The sequence below is a fragment of the Pan paniscus genome, chromosome 3, assembly GCF_029289425.2.
Source record: "Pan paniscus chromosome 3, NHGRI_mPanPan1-v2.0_pri, whole genome shotgun sequence".
NCBI classification, from domain to species: Eukaryota; Metazoa; Chordata; class Mammalia; order Primates; family Hominidae; genus Pan; species Pan paniscus.
In genome coordinates this window covers 55,116,189-55,138,550 of record NC_073252.2, presented here as the reverse complement: position 1 = coordinate 55,138,550, position 22,362 = coordinate 55,116,189, and the positions used below count along the sequence as shown (strand labels likewise).

The 22,362-nt window shown below is 40.8% G+C and overlaps 1 protein-coding gene across 2 annotated transcripts in view; it reads left to right on the top strand.

The window, feature by feature from the left end:
* Nucleotides 1-535: 535 nt before the first annotated feature.
* The window catches only part of PARM1 (prostate androgen-regulated mucin-like protein 1), a 116,749-nt gene continuing 94,922 nt past the window's right edge, over nt 536-22,362 (top strand). The window contains exons 1-2 of one of the 2 annotated variants that reach the window (XM_014344643.4): nt 540-845; nt 7,882-7,986. In XM_014344643.4, coding sequence (XP_014200129.1) covers nt 803-845; nt 7,882-7,986 — 148 coding nt within the window. In that variant the 5' untranslated portion in view covers nt 540-802. Of the gene's footprint in view, nt 846-7,881; nt 7,987-22,362 lie in introns of both variants that reach the window. The other variant, XM_003832320.5, reaches the window with a different exon arrangement.

Here is a 22,362-nt window from a genome sequence, read left to right as displayed (position 1 = left end):
AATGGAATAATAATAATTCTTAGAAGGATTCATGAAACAACGCCTAGTAGGGTGTCTGGCTTAGTTATCCCACCTGACAGTATTTTCTTCTAGTAAGAAGCTGAATACAGCGGCAGACGTCCTGGTTCAGGCCCCAGGAAGCTCAGCCGGGTTTAATGTGGATGAGGGTTTAATGATGTACACGCAGAAGTGTTTGGACAAATGAAGAAGGTCCTCATTCTTGGAACATGTGCCGGTTCTCCGAGGGAACTCCTAAAATGGCATAAGGTCACCTTTTTAAAGGCTGTAAGCTCATGTAAGAAAAGCTGAGCTAGATTCCTGAGGGCAGAGATGTGCTCACATTTCTTCGCATCCCTAGTTCCCAGCACAGTGCAAGGCGCTGCAAACATTTGCTGAACCCAGGGTCTCGTGTCTTGACTGTCCAGCAGAGGCCGCTCTGGGCCGGGGCTCTCGGGACCTGAGGGCTGAGAGAAGGAAGGCCAGGGGGTGGCCCTGTCATCGCCGCGGGGCCCGGGTGGGAGGGGTTTGGCAGCGGCAGGCGCGGCGGCGGCGGCGGAGGCGGCCCTGGGCTCGGGCGGCTGGGATGGAGCAGAAGCGCGCGGAGCACCGGAGGGCACGCAGCTGACGGAGCTGCGCTGCGTTCGCCTCGTTTGCCTCGCGCCCTCCACTGGAGCTGTTCGCGCCTCCCGGCTCCCACCGCAGCCCACCCGGCAGAGGAGTCGCTACCAGCGCCCAGTGCGCTCTGTCAGTCCGCAAACTCCTTGCCGCCCGCCCCGGGCTGGGCACCAAATACCAGGCTACCATGGTCTACAAGACTCTCTTCGCTCTTTGCATCTTAACTGCAGGTAATTGGCGCCATCCTCCCGGAAGGGCAGGTCGCGGGGTGGGCCCCAGTAGCTAGCGCGGGGTCGGGGCTGAAGCTAGGAGATCCGGCAGTGAGTCGCCGCGCGCCTCCGGGTGAGTGCGCAGGTGTGTGCGCACTTAGATTTGGGGTGACGTGCACCTTTGGTGGTCCCGAACCGTACCGAGGGAGGGGACGATGGGGTCCTTCCTGCCGCAGCCCGAGCCCGCACAAACTCCAGCTTTGTAGAACAGGTGGCTGGCTTAGCTGCGTGTTCGAACCCAGAGTGGGCAACACGGACTGCGCCTCAAGGCTTCTGTTTCTTCACCAGGGTTTCGGAGCGCACTCTGCCAAAGTACGGGACCAGACTTCTTGTTGCGGTTGGGCCCTGGAAGGGATGAAAAAGCCGGGGAAGTGGGGGTGGGAGGTTCGCATCTGGGGAGGCTTCAGCAGCGGCTGCGCGCCTGGCGGGGCTGGTTTGCTTTCTCGAGTCTTGGCGGTCTCTGATCTCCGGCGTCCCTTCCTAGTTATGCTTAGGATGATGTGGCACTAACAGCAGCGGCCCGGCCTTGGTCAGGCTCGCAATCGTCACTGGGGGTAGCAAGGCTACCTTCTGCCCCAGAGCTCCCCAAAAACGTATCCCATAGAAGAAACTATTAACGTGGCTAAACTAGCATCCTCTACCCTCCCCCTGCACCACCTCTGAAAGGCTTCGTAGGAGCCACTCTCGGGTTTCGGGACCACAGACGGCGACGACCTCTGGCAGCGGGGATGGGGAAGAGGGGAGCCAGACGACTGAGCTCGGCTTGGCGGGGACTGGGGAGAGATTCAGAAAGACGCTTTGAATCTAGAATTCAGGTACCTATTTTTTCCAGAAAACGTCTCCCGAAAAGGGACAACTGGCTGTGGATATGGTGCTGCTGGGAAAAGTAGCCCGACTGCGCGGCCACTGGCATTTTCAGTTTAAATGTGACCCAAAGTCACATAGCGCAAACCGATTCTACTCATGCTTTAGTCTGTATATCCTCCCTCTGAGTTCGTCGGGTTCCTACAGTTGTGGACACGAGTCGTCGCAATCCCTTGAAAAGAAGCTAGCGGTTTTCAGGCAGCTCACAGTGGGTAATGCAGTTATAAGGAAAAGTTTCCCAACTTGAAACTATAGCGTATTTTCTCTACTTACTGAACGTCCGTCTGAGAAAACCTCTTTCTCGCTGGTATCTCGGCACGGTTTGGAGACGCGTCCGCGGACAGTTCCCGAATACTCGCAGGCGGCTTTGGCTGCCCAGCCTCAGGCTGAGCTGAGAGAGCCTGGGTCCGGCAGGTGTAATAGGCAGCGGAGCTCCCGGCTGGCTGCGGGTGGTAATTCCTGTAATCCTCAAAGCAGGAGATGCTTACGTAATGACACGGAAGGTACCTTTACTTCTCCTCACTCAAAAATCTTTTCTTGAGGTTCAGAAACCCTTGAGTGAGTCAGTAGAGAGGTTCGTTTGCAAATTTGATTTAGTGGCTTGTCTTGTTTATTTAATCATTTCCTTTTTTGAACAGCTCTGGCAGTTGTCAAAACCGGGATTAACCCTAACAAACAGTGTATTGTAGCTTTCCCACCCCCACCCCAAGAAGCTCTTTTTTCTTTTTTTTTTTTCTTTTTTTTTTTTTATTCAGCGTTACAGTTTAGCTCCGCTATTCCGGGAGGAATATCACCCTTGACCCACCGCTAGAGCGAGGAGACTGGTGGGCCAGGGACCGGCTGAGCACCACTCCTACCCCCACGCACTAATTAGGATCAGAGCCCAGATGGTCACAGCCTTCCAGCTGTGAGGCTCGAGACTCAGGAAGACATACTGCCTCATTTCCCTAGTTATGCTTCGATGTGCATATCCCAAGCTGAAAATGATGAAGCTAATGGACGCTGCATTCCCCCTGAAGTTTGTGCCTTTGAAGGAATCTCTTTAAGACGTCAGTTTGTTGTTAGAGCTACTTTGCAATGAATCGTCCGAAAAAATAATATAAAAATTGGCATAAATACCTCATGAGATTCTTTGCACCTTAATTTTAAGGTGTTTTCAGAATGTAAAATATCATTTTTAAAGAAAAAAATAGACGTGTTGGTAAAGAAGAAAGGGATGAGGGCTCTTGAAGTGAAAGTGGCACATGTGTTTTGGGGGCTTATCCCAGAACTCCCCTAGCAAATCTCTAGTTAGTTTCACCAGGCCTTGTGTCTTTTCTGTTTCCTTCTCATTTTCCTCCTCTAGCCATAGGCTTCAACAATATTTCTGTAAAATTCTTAAGGCGATACTTTCTTGAGCCAGGAACAGCGTTAGGCAGGGGCCTGTTTTTTGGCTCAACAAATCCTCTCAAAGTATACATAGTATTTCCTCCAGCACATACAATGGACACTTGCAAATATGTGTGCGTTGTCAACAAGCCAACAAGGGTAGATCTCTACATGTATTCACTCGGGTATATATAAATATATTTATATATTTTTAGACAAAGGGTCTAGCTCTGTCACCTAGACTGGAGTGCAATGGCGCGATTCCAGTTCCACTGCAACCTCGGCCTCCCCATCCTCTCATCTCAACCTCCTGAGTAGCTGGGACTACAGGCTCACACCACCATAGGCAGCTACATTTTTTTATTTTTTGTAGATATGGGGGGTATTCCTATGTTGCCCAGGTTGGTCTTGAACTCCTGAACGTAAGTGATCCTCCCACCTTGGTCATCCAAAGTACTGGGATGACAGATGTGGGCCACTGTGCCCAGCCTCACTTCTATTTCTAAAAGGAGAGAGAAATCTTAGATGGTCTTCAGTTCTCTCAAGGTTGATTATGGTAGAAAACTAGATGTCTATTCTATAAACCATTTTCAAACACTTCTTATGCCAGGATAAGGCATATTGGAGTACTGATTCCAGATTAAAATACAAACCAGAGCCTCCAACCTTTATCCCCAAAACCAAGAAGGGAACGAGAATGGCAGGCCCCTGGTAGCTTCCACATTTATCCCTCTCCTGCTCCCCTCGGGATTCTCTTCCTTTGTTCTTGCCACCATGGTTGCTACATTCAAATGGTTTTTTTGTTTGTTTGTTTGTTTGTTTGTTTGTTTGTTTTTTGAGACGGAGTCTCTCTCTGTCTCCCAGGCTGGAGTGCAGTGGCGCGATCTCAGCTCACTGCAAGCTCCGCCTCCCAGGTTCACGCCATTCTCCTGCCTCAGCCTCCCGAGTAACTGGGACTACAGGCGCCCGCCACCACACCCATCTAATTCTTTTTGTATTTTTAGTAGAGACGGGGTTTCACCGTGTTAGCTAGGATGGTCTCGATCTCCTGACCTCGTGATCCACCAGCCTCGGACTCCCAACGTGCTAGGATTACAGGTGTGAGCCACCGCGCCCGGCCACATTCAAGTTTTTTATGGCCCTATTTATTTAAAAACTCCCTCAGTGAAATATGAGATATGTTAGAACTTTCAAAGGCATTTTCTGAATACTCAAGAAGGACAAAAAGGAAAGACACTAGGTAAGAGAGGCGCAAACTTCATGGTCCTATTTCTACCGCCCTGGGTCTGCTCTGTTTGCCCCTGTCTCCTCTCAGGACCTTCCATCCATTACCCAGGCACTCTGCGCAGACGTATTGGTCCCTTGGTGATTAAGATGTAGATCACCAGAGAGCTAGATTCCCAGTCTGCCACTCAGCTAGGGATCCTATTTGTGTTCTGGATCTGGTAGATACCTCTTCTCCAGGTAACTAACATCTAGAATGTCCTTATCCTTGAAGGAAGACTTACTTCACCCTGCACATTTATGACTCTGTACTTGATATATGTCAGCTTAGTAGCCTTATCACACATATATTAAAATACACAAAACTGTGCACACAAGTAAAGGAACAGGAAGGCTGATTATGATTTGTTGGGGGTGGTTGTGAAGAGTCACTTGCATTCCTTAGCCTGAGAAACTCCTATTCCCCTGAAATCTGTGGTCACAGTCAAAGATGTGACATTTCCTTCACATGAAAACTGACCTGAGAAGGTGGATGAACACTCTCTGTTGTTATCTGATGCATTTACAGAGGCAGTGTTTCAAGATGGTAAGTGCGTAGATTCTGCAGCTAGATTGCCTAGGTAAAAATCTAAGTTTTACTACTTACTAATTATGTGATTGAGGACAAGTACATTAACCACTCTGCATTTTTTTATCTACAAAATTTGGAGAATAAAAAATTGGAGTTATTGAAAGTGTTCAATAACTGAATATACCTGTAGGTATACAGTGCTGGAGACATAGCAAATGCTCAATAAGTGTTAGCTGTTGTTGTTGCTATTATTTTTATTAATGAAGTGTACTATATGCTGCACTAATTAGGTCATCCTCTCCAAGAGCAGAGTTTATGTGTTTGTACTTGGACTATGTAAATCAAAGATCTCAACTAATATTCCAGTGCAGTGCCAGCTGTTCCAGCAAACCAATGTGCAAATTAAGAAAATATTCAGCTGAGCCTACTAAATGCCTAATTTGAAAAGGTTAATAATGTGCCAACTCAGATTTAGCGCAAGAGTCCAAAAAATGCTCAGTAACAAATAGATGTAAAGTCTCACCAAGGACTTTATTTCTTCCATAGAAACTTTTGCAAACTAGTGTGTTTCAAAAACTCAACTTAGCTAAACCTTGAAGATCAGGTCCCCAGAGCTACAAACTTGAGATAATTCAGATTAATAACTTAGGAAAAGACAGGTCATTTTGTCTGAATGCTCCAAAACAATAGCAATAATCAATAATTGCCATATCTCTAATTTAACTTCAGCATTTGACCCCAGTCTAATTGTGCTTGTGTTTTCATGAGAAAAATATTGGTCAAATATTATACTGTTTAAGCAGACTTTCTTAAGCAATAATTTACCCTAAGGGGATTATAGCACCCCACCGGAAGCAATGGACAGCAACATTTTTTAAGTGTTTTCAAAATGAATTTGACTGTCTTAAATCTAAATGAAGGAATCCTGCAATAACAGTTACAACAGTTTGCTTCCGTTTGGAAGTATCTATCACTAAAATTGGGCACATTATTTTAGAAATCAAACTTATTTGTCTTGTTCATAAGATATCAAATGGAGCAGTTTCTTGGAAAAATTGATGTTTTATGTACAAGACAGTGGTAATTCTGAGAAGAGGTGGGCAGATAGTGAATGTCTGCTTTATCCAATGTTTGCTTTTTGCTTAGAAATACAGAGCTAATAGGTTGTCATCTAGTTAATCTGCAAGCCGGGCAACTATTCAGTAAGATTGATTTGTGTATGTAGTTCATGACATTTCTTTTTTTAGTTACAGCTTAAATTATTTAAATGATAGGGTTGATGTAACATTGTATTTTCTGATGTGTGAATCTTTAAATGTTCCTCATAATCCTTTACACCAGCATGGCCAATTTCTTTCACTTGTTTTAACATGGCTTATAGATGTTGGGAACTTTGCCATTGTGTAAGTAATAGAAGTCTTTAAAATGAAATAGACAATTATAGAATTTGTCTCATCTGTGCTTTTCATTGGTGCAGGATGGTATAATGTCAATTGAAAATAGTCTTAATTTTCCTTTGGCTAGTATTGCCAAATTTAGCAAATAAAAACAAAGGTTGTCCAGTCAAATTTGAATGTAAAATAAACAGTGAATTCTAAGTACGTTCCATGCAATATTTGAGACTGACTTAGACCAAATCTTTCTTTGTTGTTTATCTTAAATTCAGATTCAACTGGTTGTCTTGTTTTTTAACTGCCAACCATACTTTTGGCCTTTCATCTGCAGTTCATTTATACAGTGACTTTGATACAGGATTAGCTTTATTTTGAAGCCTGCCTCATGGGGCTTTAGTTACCCTGCACCATTTCATTAGAAATAATCTGTTCATGGGAAAACATGGAGATTTAAGAGCAGCTCTCTGGGTTAGCAACTATATGGATTAGGATTTAGAGGCAGCATTCATGCCAATGAGATATTTTGATTCTGATTATATATCCATTAACTGTGTATTTCTGAACATTGATGGGATTTCTATAGCCTCCCTAAATGACTTTAACCCCCTTTGACTCTTCCTTTATATAAAAAAGTATATTTTTAATGGTAGCAATGATCTTGCTATAGAGGCTGGGACTCGAAGCCTTCTGGACTCTTTTTTTTAAAAGAAAGTTATGATTAAAACTAAAAGCTTTGAATTTCAGTGCTGTCTTTTGTGCCGGGATCTTGAGAAATCTCACAAATATTAATTATATAAGGTTTGCATAATCCCTGCTGGATAAGTCTATTGGTATTACTCGGAAGCTGTGGCTATATAGAGCCTTAAGCAACATATTATATAGAATTTTAAGACAGATGTTTAAAAAAATCTTTTGATCAATTGAACTGTGGTGGATATTTGTACCTTTTATACCTAAGGCAAAAAATCTGTGAATACCTTACTGTTAAGTGGAAAAAATATTAAGATAAATTACCAGGTGTGATATTTAGAAAACATGTCTATTCAATACAAAATAAGGTGAGTGGTGGAATACACCTTTGATGATAACATCTTCCACCTACATTCCAAATTCCAACATTTGATTTTCTTTTCAATGAACAAGGAAATAAGGACCTGGGAACTTTAGTGCAGGTGTTAAACATGAAAGGAATTAGATGAGAGAGGGTTTTGTTTATCTGTGTGTTTTTTTGTTTTGTTTTGTTTTGTTTTGGCCATGGTTATAAACTTGGAGCTACCATTCAGACTTCCTAGAGGTTAGAACACCTTATATTTCCTAATATGAAGTTAACAAAATACATGTTACCTTTTATGTTGTGATATTTTTACCAGGGGTAGTACACAAGCGTAACTTCATTACTTACAGAGTTTATTCACCCACTATTGTATCCATAATGGATAGTTATTGGTCCTCTATCCTTTATGACATGGTTTTAGTTTTGTAGGAAAAGCTTTTGTGATCTGTCTTAGTTCATCCAGGCTGCTATAACAAAACACCATAAACAGGGTGGCTTATAAACAATATTTATTTCTTACAGTTCTAGAGATTGGGAAGTCCAAGATCAGGGCATCTGCAGGTTCTGCGTCTGGAGGGGGCTGTCTTTCTGGTTCACTAGCTGTGTCTTCCTCGTGTGGTGGAAGGGGTAAGGCAGCCCTCTGGGGCCTCTTTTATAAGACACTATCCTCATGATCTAACCACTTCCTAAAGACCCCACCTCCTAATACCATCTTTACCTTGGAGATTAGGATTTCAACATATGAATTTTTTTCAGAATGCAAATATTGAAACCATAGCACAATCCCACAGATAGACAGGAGATAGATACCTCAACTAACTGGTGTTGACCATTATTTGATTGGTCCATACTGTAGGACCACTCCATACTATAGGACTCTTGCTTTGTACTGTAATTGGATTCTTCAGGAAGAACAGTAACAATTATTTTAAAGATTAAAGGGTGTCTGTTTATTTAGTATGTTAGTTACAATGCACTGTCTGTATGTATTTAGGGCGATGTTTAAGATCCCAGTCATTCTATTGAGTTAATGTAATGTGTCTTATTAGGAGAGGATTTCAGTATATCTCAGAATTACAACATGAGGTGACCTCACTGCCACTTGTTCACCAGAGGGTCCTAAAGAAAATCTGGTGGATTGAAGATGTCTTTCTTGGCCTTGAAAAGAGGCAAGTTATTGGTAGATCACACACTCTACTTATCATGGGAATTCTTGCTATTAATGAACATTGCCGACTGAAAGGCGACATCAAGACATATACTTTTACCACATTCAACTAGTGGGGAACCCTGGATGTTTTATCTTAAAAATTACAATGTTGATGGAAATGACATTCAGGAGGAGAGCCCAGATAGTCTCCTTTATGGAGACCTATTCAGATAGGTCAGAGCAGAAGAAAAAATATTCATCATTTACATGCTAGGAAATGTTGCTGGGGGCAGGAAGTGTGATATCAAATTACGTGCAGAAACATGGTAAGAAATGCGCAGTAGGCAGGGGCAGTGGCTGTTTCAGAATTTCTGCAAAAATTACGGAGGAGAAGCTGGGGGCATAAAGTTTCATGAGACCAAGAAAACACCAAATGGCTGAATCAGGGGAGGAGGAGGAGGATTAAAATTATTTTGGAGTACTAAGGCTCAAACCAACACTAGATGCTACTGCTAGATATGAAAAATTCATTTGATTTCATTTTTAGAGGAATAAGGGATACCTCTTCAAATTTATATGAATATAGTATTTGTTTTAGTATGCCTCCTTAGTTCTGTGGAAAGTTACAAAGTGAGCCTTTCAGATGAAATGATGTATTAGACTTTATGGTGGGTAATTAAGGTAACCTTGGCATCATGAAAGGGGGTGAAGAATAAGAAAATGCCCTATGATGTAAAGATGAAAGCAGCTACATGGTTTGGCTCAGTTAAGGAGGGCAAAGTGGTCTGGCGTTGCTTACTTCCAGGCAGCCTTCCTAGAACTGCTCTTCAAAAACAATCTGATTATGAGAAGACTCTCCTTTAGAGGCTCATACGAAGAGAACCATAGCCCTGATATTTGTCAGATGATGAAGGGATTTGTGTTATTTTACATGAGAAGCAATATGGTGTGCTAACAGAGGCTTTAGAGTAAGATAGACCAGCAAGGAATGCCAACTCTGTGCTCTCAGTTTCCTTTCTTGTAGGGTTATGACAATATACCTAGAGTGCCGTGGGACTAAACGTTCAACCAGTCTCTATCAAGTATGTATACCAACAGGCAAAGGATTTATTTTATTTTACTTCATTTGCTTTCTCTGTCTCCCACTACGAGATTGTAAGGTGCATGAGAACAGAAATGTTGGTGGTATTTTTTTCCACTGTTGTATCCCCAGCATGTAGAACAGAGCAAGAAACATAGTGTGTGCTTTATAAATTTTCGTTCAGTTAATTTTTAATTGAGAATCTACATGTGCTAAACACTGTCCAAGGCTCTGGATATACATTAATGAACAATGACAAAACTCTACCCTCAGGGAATTTACATTCTTTGAGGATGATAAATTTTGACTTAGTCAAAGGGAAATCAGTAGTTGAATATCTAATAGTTATCTCAAACTCAACATATCCAAAACTGAGCTCCTAGACTTTCTTCCCCTAGGGGGCTTATCTAAAGCCTTCTCCATATCAATGAATGGAAATGCCACCTTTCTAGTTGCTCAGACTGCAAATCATGAGTCATTCTTGAGTCCTGTTTTTCTCTTAACACTCCTCATCCCAACCTTCAAGAAAGTCTGTCTGCTCTAGTTTTAAAATATGTACAGAATCCAACCACGTTTTGACACCTCAGTTTCTCCCACTCTGGTTCAAGCCACTACTGTCTTTCTCTAAGAGCACTGCCGTGGCCTCCTCTCAGATCTACTTGCTTTCACCCCTCCCCTCTTAGGTCTGTTTTCTACATAGCATAGCAACAGCGAATTCATTGGAACTGTATCAGTCACTGCTCTGTTCAGAGCCCTGTAATGGCTCCTCTTTGTTCTTAGAGTAAAAGCCAAAATCTTAGAGTGACCATCAAGACCTCCGTGAGCTGGGGCCTCGTTGGTTCTTGAATCTGATCTTCTACACTCTTCTTTGCTCACTCTGCACCAGCCACAGGACTACCAGAAGCACATAGTAGCTAAGTCCTCTGTCTGGAGTATACTTTCTCCAGATACCCATATGACTAATTCCCTCACTTCCTTAAAACTTTTGTCAAATGTCACCTTCTCAATGAGACTTACCCTGACCGACCTCTTAAAACTGTAGTCTGTTCCACTTGCCAACACCATATTCCCAGTGCCTCTTATCTGACTCTTGCCTCTACTTTTTCTTTAAAGTATATCTTCCTCCATCCCTCCTTACCCCTCACTAAAACATAGCTCTAGGAGGACAGAGATTTTGTTCCTCTTGTTTGCTGTGGTATCCCACTGTGTTAGAATTCTTTGTGGGCACATGAGGGTACTAAAAATCTATTTGTTGAATTGGATGATTAAAATACATTTCTGAGGGCTGGCAAAATGAAGACTTACTTCAGATTTTGCCTTAAATGACCCAAAAATGAGACATTGGCAAACTTGCTTACTATCAGGTGCTTATGTCTAGTGCTTCCAAAAAGCTGTAAAAAAAAATGAGTCAGGCCTTTAGTCTTCATTGAGGATTACAGAAGCTAAACTTGGAAAATCAGCTATTTTTGAGCTATACACATACAAAATTTTTCTTCTTAAAATGTAAGCTTTATTTGGTGCCATAGACATCATTTAAAAATAGCTAAAACTTTATAAACTCCTGGACAATTAAGAAAATGTCACCTTTGAGCTCAGCTAGGGAAGATAAAGATACCTTCACCATTCGAGCATTTTTGAGAATTCCAAATAACTAAAAATAACCTGGTGATGAAAAGTGATTTGAGTCTAAGGGAAGCACGATTGAAAGTTACCCAGTTAAGTCTGAGAAATTTAAGTAAATTAAGATGATGAGTGGTAAAGTTATAAGTTAGTCACTAATAAGCTCAAGAACAGAATGGGCATTTCCTTGACCTTAGAGACCCTGTGCTACCTTCTTTGGTTGTTCTGAAATATGAATTGTGTTTTATACTAAGCAATGGATAGAAGGGATGCAGAAGTCTTGCCTCAAATAAAACCTGCACCTTAGCTGAGGTGGGGGAAGGAAGCACTTGTCATCTACCCAGCAGGGCTGACACCTTTTGATGTGGCTGGTATTAAAATCCCCAAGGTTGGCATATCCCCCAGCTACATCATGAAACAAATACTCATGGTGCACACTGGCTTATTCAAAATAATAATGTTCAATTATTTTTAGGCTGGGAAAAATAATGTGAGCTTAAAAAATAACATGCTTGCCTTGCAGCCTTAGCAATCGTGGTAAAATTTAAGATTATATCAACTTGAAGAGCAACCTATAAACAAACCAAAGAAGAGGATGACACTTTGTGTTTATTTAAAATATTTGCCTTGCTTGTTCCATGATGTCCATTTGTCCATTCTTGAGAAGGGCAGGCTCTCAGCCATCTTGACGTCAGCAGCCTTGACTGTAAACAGAGGTGTGGCCCCAGAGAGTAGCTCTGACCTGTGCTGGAGGCCCAGCAGAGAGCTGCGTCTGGTCTTGTGCTTGTGGTGCTGGAGGACAGGTGACCATGGCCCCACCTCTTCTCCCATGGGAGTCACCATGTTCTCTGAGTGAAATGAAAAGCAGGGCCTAATTTCTCACCGGAAGGAAAAGAATTGCACATCAGCAAGAATAGGCAGGCTTTCAATGCCTCCCATCTCAAAGACAAGCGTGGCTGCTCAGCAAGTGAAAATGGTTCCATCACTGAGAATAGAGTTTCAGATTGGAGGGGTAACAGAAAAGAAGAAAGTGTGGTTTTTGAGATTCAGAAATTTACAGCCAAGATTTTGGTTAAAAAAAAATTAATGTCATAAGAAACAGCTGTCTTGTTTCAATGACGGTTTTTTAAAGCCACATTACACAGAAATAGATAAGAATGTATCTGTCACCTACCCATACCTGATTCAAAGTCCTGTTTGTTTGCTTGTTTGGCTTAAGGACTGTTTTTAATAAAAATAAGTTAGAAACAATGTAAATGTCTAACAATAATGAGCTGGTCAGATAAACCAACATAAATTCAACATTCATACTAGGCAATATTAGGCAACTGCTTAAAATAATGAAATGGTCCATGATGTACTGACATACAAAAATGAATACAATATATTGACATAATATATTGTAACTTTATATTTCACAGTATGTTGGAAAGGCAAGCTACAAAATTAAATGTATGTTGTGTGCGCCTGTGGAGAAAGGGTTTAGAAGGATACAATGGTATCTGATGAGTGAACGTTGGATCACTTTTACTTTCTCTCCCTCTCTCTTTCATTGCCTGAACTTTTAATAAACAGCTTGTATTCCCTTTACAATTTTAAAAGTTGAGATATTATGAATATTGTTAATCACTTTTTAGCAACAGTTAATGTGGCTATAGTGACTGCTAGATGGCTATTTTGATCTTAAAAATCTTGATTCGAAATTCATTCTGCTGGAGCCCTCAAAAATAAGATTTTAGAGAAGCGAATAACCTCAACAACGTTTACCGGGCATCACTGATGTAATGGTTAGAGAAGGTTCTGGGAAGGAATTGACTTAAAAAATATTCCATTTTCTAAAACCAGATGCTGCATAAATCATTGATCAGGATAACCACCTTGCATAGTATTTTAAGGCACTCTGTCCTAACTGATCAGTATTTAATATACTTTGTTAGTTTTTTTAGATCTCCTCTCTTTGTCACATATGGGAGCAATTTCTTAAAACATTATTCTAAGCTCTTCTAAAATGAAAGTGGCCAACACAGATATCAAAAAAGAAAAACAGCCCTCAGAAGAATATACAATTTATTTTTCTTTTGGCAACATTAAATTTCTTATATAATCTTTTCAACAAAATAATCAATAAAATGTGGTGTAGGTAAATGCTGGAGGATATGTTATTAATACTCTATGACATTATCAGAAAGCAGCACAGGTGTGACTGGGGAGAGGGCTGGAGCAGAACTGACTGAAAGTTTTAGGGGTGATCTAGGCCAACCTCTCACATTATAGATAAAACTAGATACTTGGGAGTGTCACATTTTTAAATTTTTAGTTTTACTAGGTATCACACATTGTGCTACATTCATTTCATCTGCCACTTCATCTAATCCTCTCACACCCTAGAAAGTATGCAGTACTATTCCCATTTTGCCGTTCAGGTCACTGAGGTTCAGAAGTCAAGTAATGAGCCACAAATCACACAGTAGATAAGTAACAGAACTGGACTAGATGTTGAACCCAGGTTTCTAATTTTTTACCCACCTCTGCCCCCATTCCCTTGAACTACCAAATCAGTTGCTAAATTCTCTTGCATAAATGTAGTCTCTAGAATTTTTCCCAACTTTGATTCTCTTCCCCATCCCCACAGCCTTGGTTGAGAGCCTTATCATCTCTTATCAGTAACTCCTAAATGGTCACCCGTTTTCTTCCCACAGTCTCTTGCCAGTCTTGGGACTTATTTAGGCCATGCCAAATTGCCTGCTGTCTTCCAAAGGAAGAGGATAATCTTATAGGTGCTGAGACTATGGTTTGTAAATTTTACTTCTGCTAAAAAGAATGAAGGCTCCTTGGAGAAGTGGCTAATTCCAGGTCTGGGTTAGGAAATACATAAGATGAATCTGGAATATCTTGTTAGACCAGATAGTAAACATATTCTCAAAGAATACTAGGATCCTGTCAAAAGGACTCAAAACCACTTAATGAGGCACCAACTGGCCAAAGCTGGGACAATTTGAGCATTGATGATGATTATAATTGTAATAGTTTGAAACACATTAAATACGTTTAAACTCGTAAATTCACAATAATGCCAAAAACAAAACAATAATAATACAAAATTCATTGACCTTCATTGGAGAATGCTAATAAGCAACACATTATTTTGAAAACATAATAGATGAGTAGAAGAAAAATCAAGTTTTTTAATTGATTTATTTATCTAAGCCTGCGTTTATTTTGTGAAGTGTACCATTGAGTGACCAAATATTAGATGATGGGATAATTTTCTCTATAGGGTTATTCCAGCTAATAAATGAAGAAGGCATGGAAAAAATAGAATATCACCATATTGCATTACCTACTGAGTTAGTGGGCTTGGATACTAATCATCAGTGGCTGCCAACACCGTGGAGTGTGATGCACTCAGGTACTACATCTCCTAATGGAAGAATGCACCATATCCTATGAAGCAGTCTTGCCAAATTGAAAGAAACCTACATCTGATCAAGTTTCTAATTCCAACAATCAAGTCACAGGAAATACAGAGGACTGGGGAAGATGTTAAATAACACTGTGGGGATGATATCAGCAAACTCCAGACTATGGAAAACTCTATGGGAAAAATAACCAGGTTTCTTCAATAAATGAATTACAAGGAAAAAAAAAGAGATTGAGAGAAAGATTGACAGAGGTAGGAGGAATTTATAGACTAGAAAGAGACTTAAGAGACATAGCAGCCAATCACAATTATGAACTTTATTTGGATCCTGAATCAAACCAAAACTGCAAAAATAAATGATGACATTTATAAGACAATTGTGAATTTTAACACTGACTAGATATATGATGACATTAAGGTATTGTTAATATTTTCAATATGATAATAATATAACCCTTATGTTTTCAACAACCCTTATCTTTTAGAGATACATACTATTTTATTTATAGAAGAAATGCTATGATGCTTAGTATTTACTTCAAAATAATATGGGAGTGGGAATATTATAGGAAAAATGACTGTGAGTTAATAATTGCTGAAACTGGCTGAAAGGAACATGGGGATTCATTATACTCTTCTCTCCTACTTTGCAGATGATTATATTTTTCCATTATAAGAAGTTTTAAAATGAGTCCTCTAGACCTCCTAGTTGCTTGCAAAACAAGTCCACAGTGTTTAGCAAGTGGCTTGGGATCTGAACTAGAGGTAGAACAAAAAAAGGGAGGTGCCTCTTATCATGGTGTGAAAGGCCAGAGAAGCAGAGAGGTCATTCTTGTTTGGAAAGTCTTCCCCAGGAAGACTGCTGGACGCTTTCAGGCCTCTCTGCCATTGCTCATTCCATTTCCTCATTCTAGAATGCCACACTCCTCCATTCTCTGCCAACCAAAAGTCTCTTCATTTTGCAGGCTCAAATTTTTCCCTGTGTTCTTTACATATCAGCCCTACTAGTCTTTCAGCTTTTAGAGAACAGAGGTCAAGTCTTAGCTTCATATCCCTTCCTCCCAGGTATGAGCACATACATGGCAAGTGCTCCATGCTTGTCAAATTGAACTGCAGAAACTGAGGCTCAAAATGCGGACTCCAAGGTCTCACAGCTAGTTAGTGAAAGAACTTAACTAAAAATCTCATGTAAACGTTAGTCCCCTGACTTCAGGAACTCCAAAGCCTCTTCAAGCTTGTTCACCAGCATTCCTTTCCTTGAGAGTTAAGATTTAAAGGCTTTATGATCTCTGAGAGAAGTAACACATTAACTTAGAGTAGCTGAAAGTTATTATCCATTACCATGTACTGGCATGTAGAAAAGCACAGGCCCCGGGTGAGTGGCCTATAAGACAAATACATCTTATAGGGAAGAGGGAAGTGGGCTGGAAGCTGCAACACCACTTGGATCAGGAATTGCACAGTGAGAGTCATGGTGAATGCACTGGACACCAAAAAGACACAGAGGAAACACAGGAGAGATGACAGGGTCCAGGAGATCCAGTTGGCCAGTTTCCTGTGATTACACATCAGCAAATGAAATTTGAAAAGGCATTATAGGCCAGGTGCCTTGGCTCATGCCTGTAATCCCAGCATTTTGGGAGGCCGAGGCGGGCAGATCACGAGGTCAGAAGTTCGAGACCAGCCTGGCCAACATAGTGAAACCCTGTTTCTACTAAAAATACAAAAAATTAGCCAGGGATGGTGGCAGGTGCCTGTAATCCCAGCTACTCGGGAGGCTGAGGCAGAAGAATCGCTTGAACCCAGGAGGCAGAGGTTGCAGTGACCCAAGATCATGCCACTGCACTCCAGCCTGGGCGACAGAGCGAGACTCTGTCTCAAAAAAACCCAAAAAACAAAAACAAAAGGGCATTGTAATCACTTTACAGACAAGCTTGTTATATTTGGGCAATCATCATTACCTGAACATCCTTATGAAATAAAATTTCACTCCAGACAAGTGAATGCAATAGGGATTGTCTTTTAAAAGATCCACAGTTAGTTATCCAGTACTAGCCACAGGGGAGCTTTCCATAGGAAGGAGAAAACCCACGTTTCCTCTGAGAAAAAATGCATCTATTTGTTTGGTTTTGTACTTAGTAAGAAATGGGCATGAGTTATATCTCTGTATAGGTCCGTTTTCTTTTTTTTGAGATGGAGTCTCGCTCTGTCACCCAGGATGGAGTGCAGTGGCACGATCTCGGCTCACTGCAAGCTCCGCCTCCCAGTTTCACGCCATTCTCCTGCCTCAGCCTCCCGAGTAGCTGGGACTACAGGTGCCCGCCACCATGCCGGGCTAATTTTTTGTATTTTTAGTAGAGATGGGGTTTCACCATGTTAGCCAGGATGGTCTCGATCTCCTGACCTTGTGATCCACCCGTCTCAGCCTCCCAAAGTGCTGGGATTGCAGGCGTGAGCCACTGCGCCCAGCCTATAGGTCAGTTTTCTTATTTTAATATTGCAGTTCACTGTTTAACCTTTGAAATGTGTTGTTAGAACATAGCCTAGGCAAGGCCAATAAACATGAGTTGTCATGTTTGAAATGTGTTATAGAAGAGAGCCTAGACAAGACAGTAAACATGAGATGGCAAACATGTCCTGTGGAAATGAAGGTGGCATCAAATAGAGGCACTTCCCTATGGCTGGCCTCTTACTCTTTTTTTTTTTCCAACATAATCTGCTTCTGCAACAGAAAAAGAGTGACAAAGAAAGGAGTTTTGTTTTGCTCTTTTGGTTTTTATGTCACCAAAAAGATACTTTTTTTCCTTTGATCTTGGGACTCTGGAAATCTTTCCTGGTGTTATCAACCAAAACTAGAGGAATTTAGAAGGAAGTGTGCCCTCCTGGGTAGAAAGGGAAATATGTCTTCTCAGTTGCCCAGAAGCAAAGGTTATCAGTAAGTAAGTGTCCTATCCCCAAACTGCTGTGAGCTATCCACCCCCTTGAACTATGCCAACTTGCCAAGCTTTGGATAAATATAGATTAGCTGTTGTCTGGGTTTCCTGAGGCTGCCATAACAAATTACCATAAACTCGGAAAGCTTAAAACAACAGAAACATATTCTCCGACACTTCTGGAAACTGGAAGCCTGAAATCAAGGTTTCAGCAAAGCCATGCCTCCTCTGAAGCTCCAGGGGAGGATTCTTCCTTGCTTCTTCTAGCTTCCAGTGGCCCCAGGCATTCCTTGGCTTGGGGCTGCATCACTTCAATCTCCACCTCTGTCTCACATGGCCCCCTTTCCTCTGAGTCACTCTGTGTCCAAACTTCCCTCTTATAAGGACACCAGTCATCCAGTCATATTGGATTAGGGCCCATTTTCATCTTAACCTGATTATATCTGCAAAGAGCTTATTTCCAAACAAGGTCACATTCACACGTACTAGAGGTTGTGGTTCAGCTTATCTTTTTGGGGAACATGGTTCAACTTATAGCAGTTATATTAATTTCACATCTCAATCATGTTCATGAAACACTCCTCCCCACAGATAAAATAAGTTATGAACTTAATTGATTATAAATTACTTTTATTCAAGATAGCATTCACTATCACATCAAGTTTTTTTTATTTGTTTCCTTATTTATCTACGTATTTATTGCTCTTGATGAGACTGTTTAAATCAGGTGTTTCTCAATCTGTATTTTAGGCATTTGGAGGGGGATTTTTTTTTTTTTTTTTTTTTTACATGGAGATGGCATTTCTGGTTCCTGACCACTAAATACCAGTAGCACCCTGCAGGCACTGTGACAAGCAGGAACAAAGAAAATCAGGAAAAAGAAAAGGAACGGAGGAAAGGATGGAGGGAGGAAATGCCATCACACATTTCCAAACCATCTGACTCTTTGAAACCAACAGTCTAAATTGATGGGACTTTAATGTCGCTCCTTGGAGACCAACAGAGAATGGGCTGTGTGGAGCAATAGCAGCCGTTCTGGTAACTCAGCCAGCCTGCGGCTGTCAGAGGTCTCTGGGTGATTCCAGAGCATTCTGACTTGGACAAGGATAGTGGCAGGTATACTATGTTAGAGACAAATTTCAAAGGCACCATTTCACTTCTCCTCTGCCAGGTTCAATACTCTGTTGTTTACAACACCATATCATTTACATCACCACGCCTGCAGTAAAGTCAGGAAGAGTATAGAGAGATAGCAAAAAGTTGCAGGAGATGAAAATAGCCTCCTGCACTTTTTTTAGCATTGCTCATTGCAATGTAGAAATGATACTTTTCCTTTGTTTGCATGCAAGGGAGGACATGACCCACTTTCTATTTTTCTTTTTATTATACTTTTAAGTTCTGGGGTACGTATGTAGAACATGCAGGTTTGTTACATAGGTATACATGTGCCATGGTGGTTTGCTGCACCCATCAACCCATCATCTACATTAGGTATTTCTCCTAATGCTGTCCCTCCCCTAGCCCCCAACCCCGCGACAGGCCCCAAATGATGTTCCCCTCCCTGTGTCCATGTGTTCTTATTGTTCAACTCCCACTTACGAGTGAGAACACGCGGTGTTTGGTTTTCTGTTCCTGTGTTAGTTTGCTGAGGATGATGACTTCCAGCTTCCTCCATGTGCCTGCAAAAGGACATGAACTCATCCTTTTTTAAGGCCGCATAGTATTCCATGGTGTGTATGTGCTACATTTTCTTTATCCAGTCTATCATGGATGAGTATTTGGCTTGGTTCCAAGTCTTCGCTATTCTGAATAGTGCTGCAATAAACATACATGTGCATGTGTCATTATAGTAGAATGATTTATAATCCTTTTGATATATACCCAGTAATGGGATTGCTGGGTCAAATGGTATTTCTGGATCTAGATCCTTAAGGAATTGCCATACTGTCTTCCACAATAGTTGAACTAATTTATACTCCCACCAACAGTGTAAAAGCGTTCCTATTTTTCCACATCCTCTCCAGCATCTGTTGTTTACTGATTTTTTAATGATTGCCATTCTAACTGGCATGAGATGGTATCTCACTGTGGTTTTGATTTGCATTTCTCTAATGACCAGTAATGATGAGCTTTTTTTCATATGTTCGTTGGTCTCATAAATGTCTTCTTTTGAGCAGTGTCTGTTCATATACTTTGCCCGCTTTTTAATGGGGTTGTTTATTTTTTTCTTGTAAATTTGATTAAGTTCCTTGTAGATTCTGGATATTAGCCCTTTGTCAGATGGATAGATTACAAACATTTTCTCCCATTCTGTAGGTTGCCTGTTCACTCTGATGATAGTTTCTTTTGCTGTGCAGAAGCTCCTTAGTTTATTTATATCCCATTGGTCAATTTTGGCTTTTGTTGCCATTGCTTTTGGTGTTTTAGCCATGAAGTCTTTGCCCATGCCTATGTCCTGAATGGTATTGCCTAGGTTTTTATAGTTTTAGGTCTTACGTTTAAGTCTTTAATCCATCTTGAGCTAATTTTTGTATAAGGTGTAAGGAAGGGGTCCAGTTTCAGTTTTCTGCATAAGGCTAGCCAGTTTTCCTAACACCATTAAAAGTATCTTCTTCTCAGTTCTGTGTAAGTATTACTGGATATGAGAACATAAGATGTTACAAGAATCTTTCACTGAAAAATATAGAAAATGTGACCTTGTAGGACAGTAGTTTTCTGTTAGCCAATGTGAAAAGTGTGTGATTATGTGTGTGCATATGTAAAATGTGTATATACATGTATTTGTGAGTGAGATATATGTTTTCCTCTTTCCTTACCTGCTTCCTTCCTTACTAAAGTAATTAGAAGTCTTTAAAAGAAGGAGACTAAATAGCATTGAAATAATTTCTTAAGAGAAAATTAACATTCAATAGATTAATACATTTTCTGGAGCATCTAAAATTCACTTTCCCTCCCCACAAAAAGTAAGATAGTCTATATATTGAAGAGCCATAATCATATACATCCATTTCTTCCGATTAGTAACTACAATGTTTATTAGGTAAGCACGGACATTTATTTGGCTCTGTAGCTACCTATTTCATGTTCTTTTGGAATCACAGCTTTCTTTATATGTCATAGTGAAAATCAATATTTGAAACCTCTTCCTCTGGAAAAACATATAATTTCCTTTATAGGAGATTTAACTACTTAAATAGTTCTGCTTATGCAGGTAAGAGAAATATTCTAAGAAAAAATGAGAGATCTGCTGTCTAAAGCCTTTATTGATATGAGTTATTATTTAAGGAATAAAAAAATTAAAGCTCTGATGCTGCAAACAAAGCTCCTTGATGAGAACTGAGTTCATGCTGAGATAAAAAGTTACAAAGCAAGAGAACAGCCTCATTATATTTTTTAAAATTCCAGAGAAAGTCATTGTTTTGCCAAAGCAATGTGGCAAGACAGCCTGGGACCCAACATCGGTGCCCAGGAGCCTAGGAGTAAAGAGCTTTAGAAGCTTTGAATCTTTTTCTAAAACAATTAAGATTAAAGAACTTAATCAGGAAATCTGAGGTTATATAAGGGGTGAACAGGTCAACCAGCTCATATATCTGGTTTGGGGCACATGCTTTGGATGACCAAACTTTTCCATGGAAGATTGTACTTTATGATAATTCTTCCAGAATGAAAGAACTGACACGAAACATTAAAGTTTGAAAAGTGATCTCCACCACCACTGACATCTGAGAACATCCTGGCCTCTCCAGAGACATCTGACTGAGGGAAGCAGGTGAGCCAGCTTGGGCTGCAACCCCAGGAAGAGGAAAGGAAGTGGGTCACACCTGGTGAAGTGGCCTGTTTCTCTTGGCAAGTCAAGCTGACTGATTTGGAGGCTACAGACTCTACCTTGGCTGGCCTGGCCACCTCACAACCTCCTCTCCAAAGGTGACATGTACTGCAGCTTAAGACATTACACGGCACCGGAAGCAAAAACTAAAAGTAGATATGGAATAAATCTTCTGAAGCTCTAAGGCTCAATATCCACAGTAAATTATTCTTAAGTTACTGAGAAGAGAACATTCACTATTTCAGCAAGACCTACCCAGGAAGAACCAAAAGCCTTCTGAGATGGTATGTGAAGGGACAGGAATTTAGGGAATAGACCCAATTTTTCTTTTACTTAATCAGCGTTGAGTTTTTGGGTTTCTAGGAGGGCATAGAAAACTTGAACTGGAGAAGCAAGGTTCATTGGCATGTGCCAGTTGATACTTCACTAAGTCTTTACTAGTAAAAATGATGACATTTATCTTCTTTCTTAAGCCATGTCTGTTCTGTTCCAACGTTACCAAGAATGACAGCTAGGATTTGAAAGTGTGCCTATGTTCTTTGCTGAGCACTTACTGCAAAGTTTCTAACAACGTAAACTTGACCTGTGTTTGACTCATAATGCCCAACAAAAAAACACTGCTGTTTTGAAATTATGGAGATAGCAAAGTATAGATTGAATCTTGCTGTACACTCAGTGATTCTACCTGCTCATTTTCTTTTCACTTATGATGCTGATGGCCCATTCTAGCATCGTGCGCATCATGTTCAGAAAACACCAATCAATCCTGCACCTGTGGGAGAGCAATTTCTGCTGGTTTCAATGATAGTGGAAAAGTAACAGGTCTCAAATCCCATCAGCAATGAGAATGTTGGTCCTCTTCACCAAGGCTCCTAAATGCAGAAATTATATTGTTTATGCATTTTCTTGATCTTATTTTTATAAAAATGCATTTTTCTTAGCATCAGACTTCAGCAACACTTGAATTTTCTT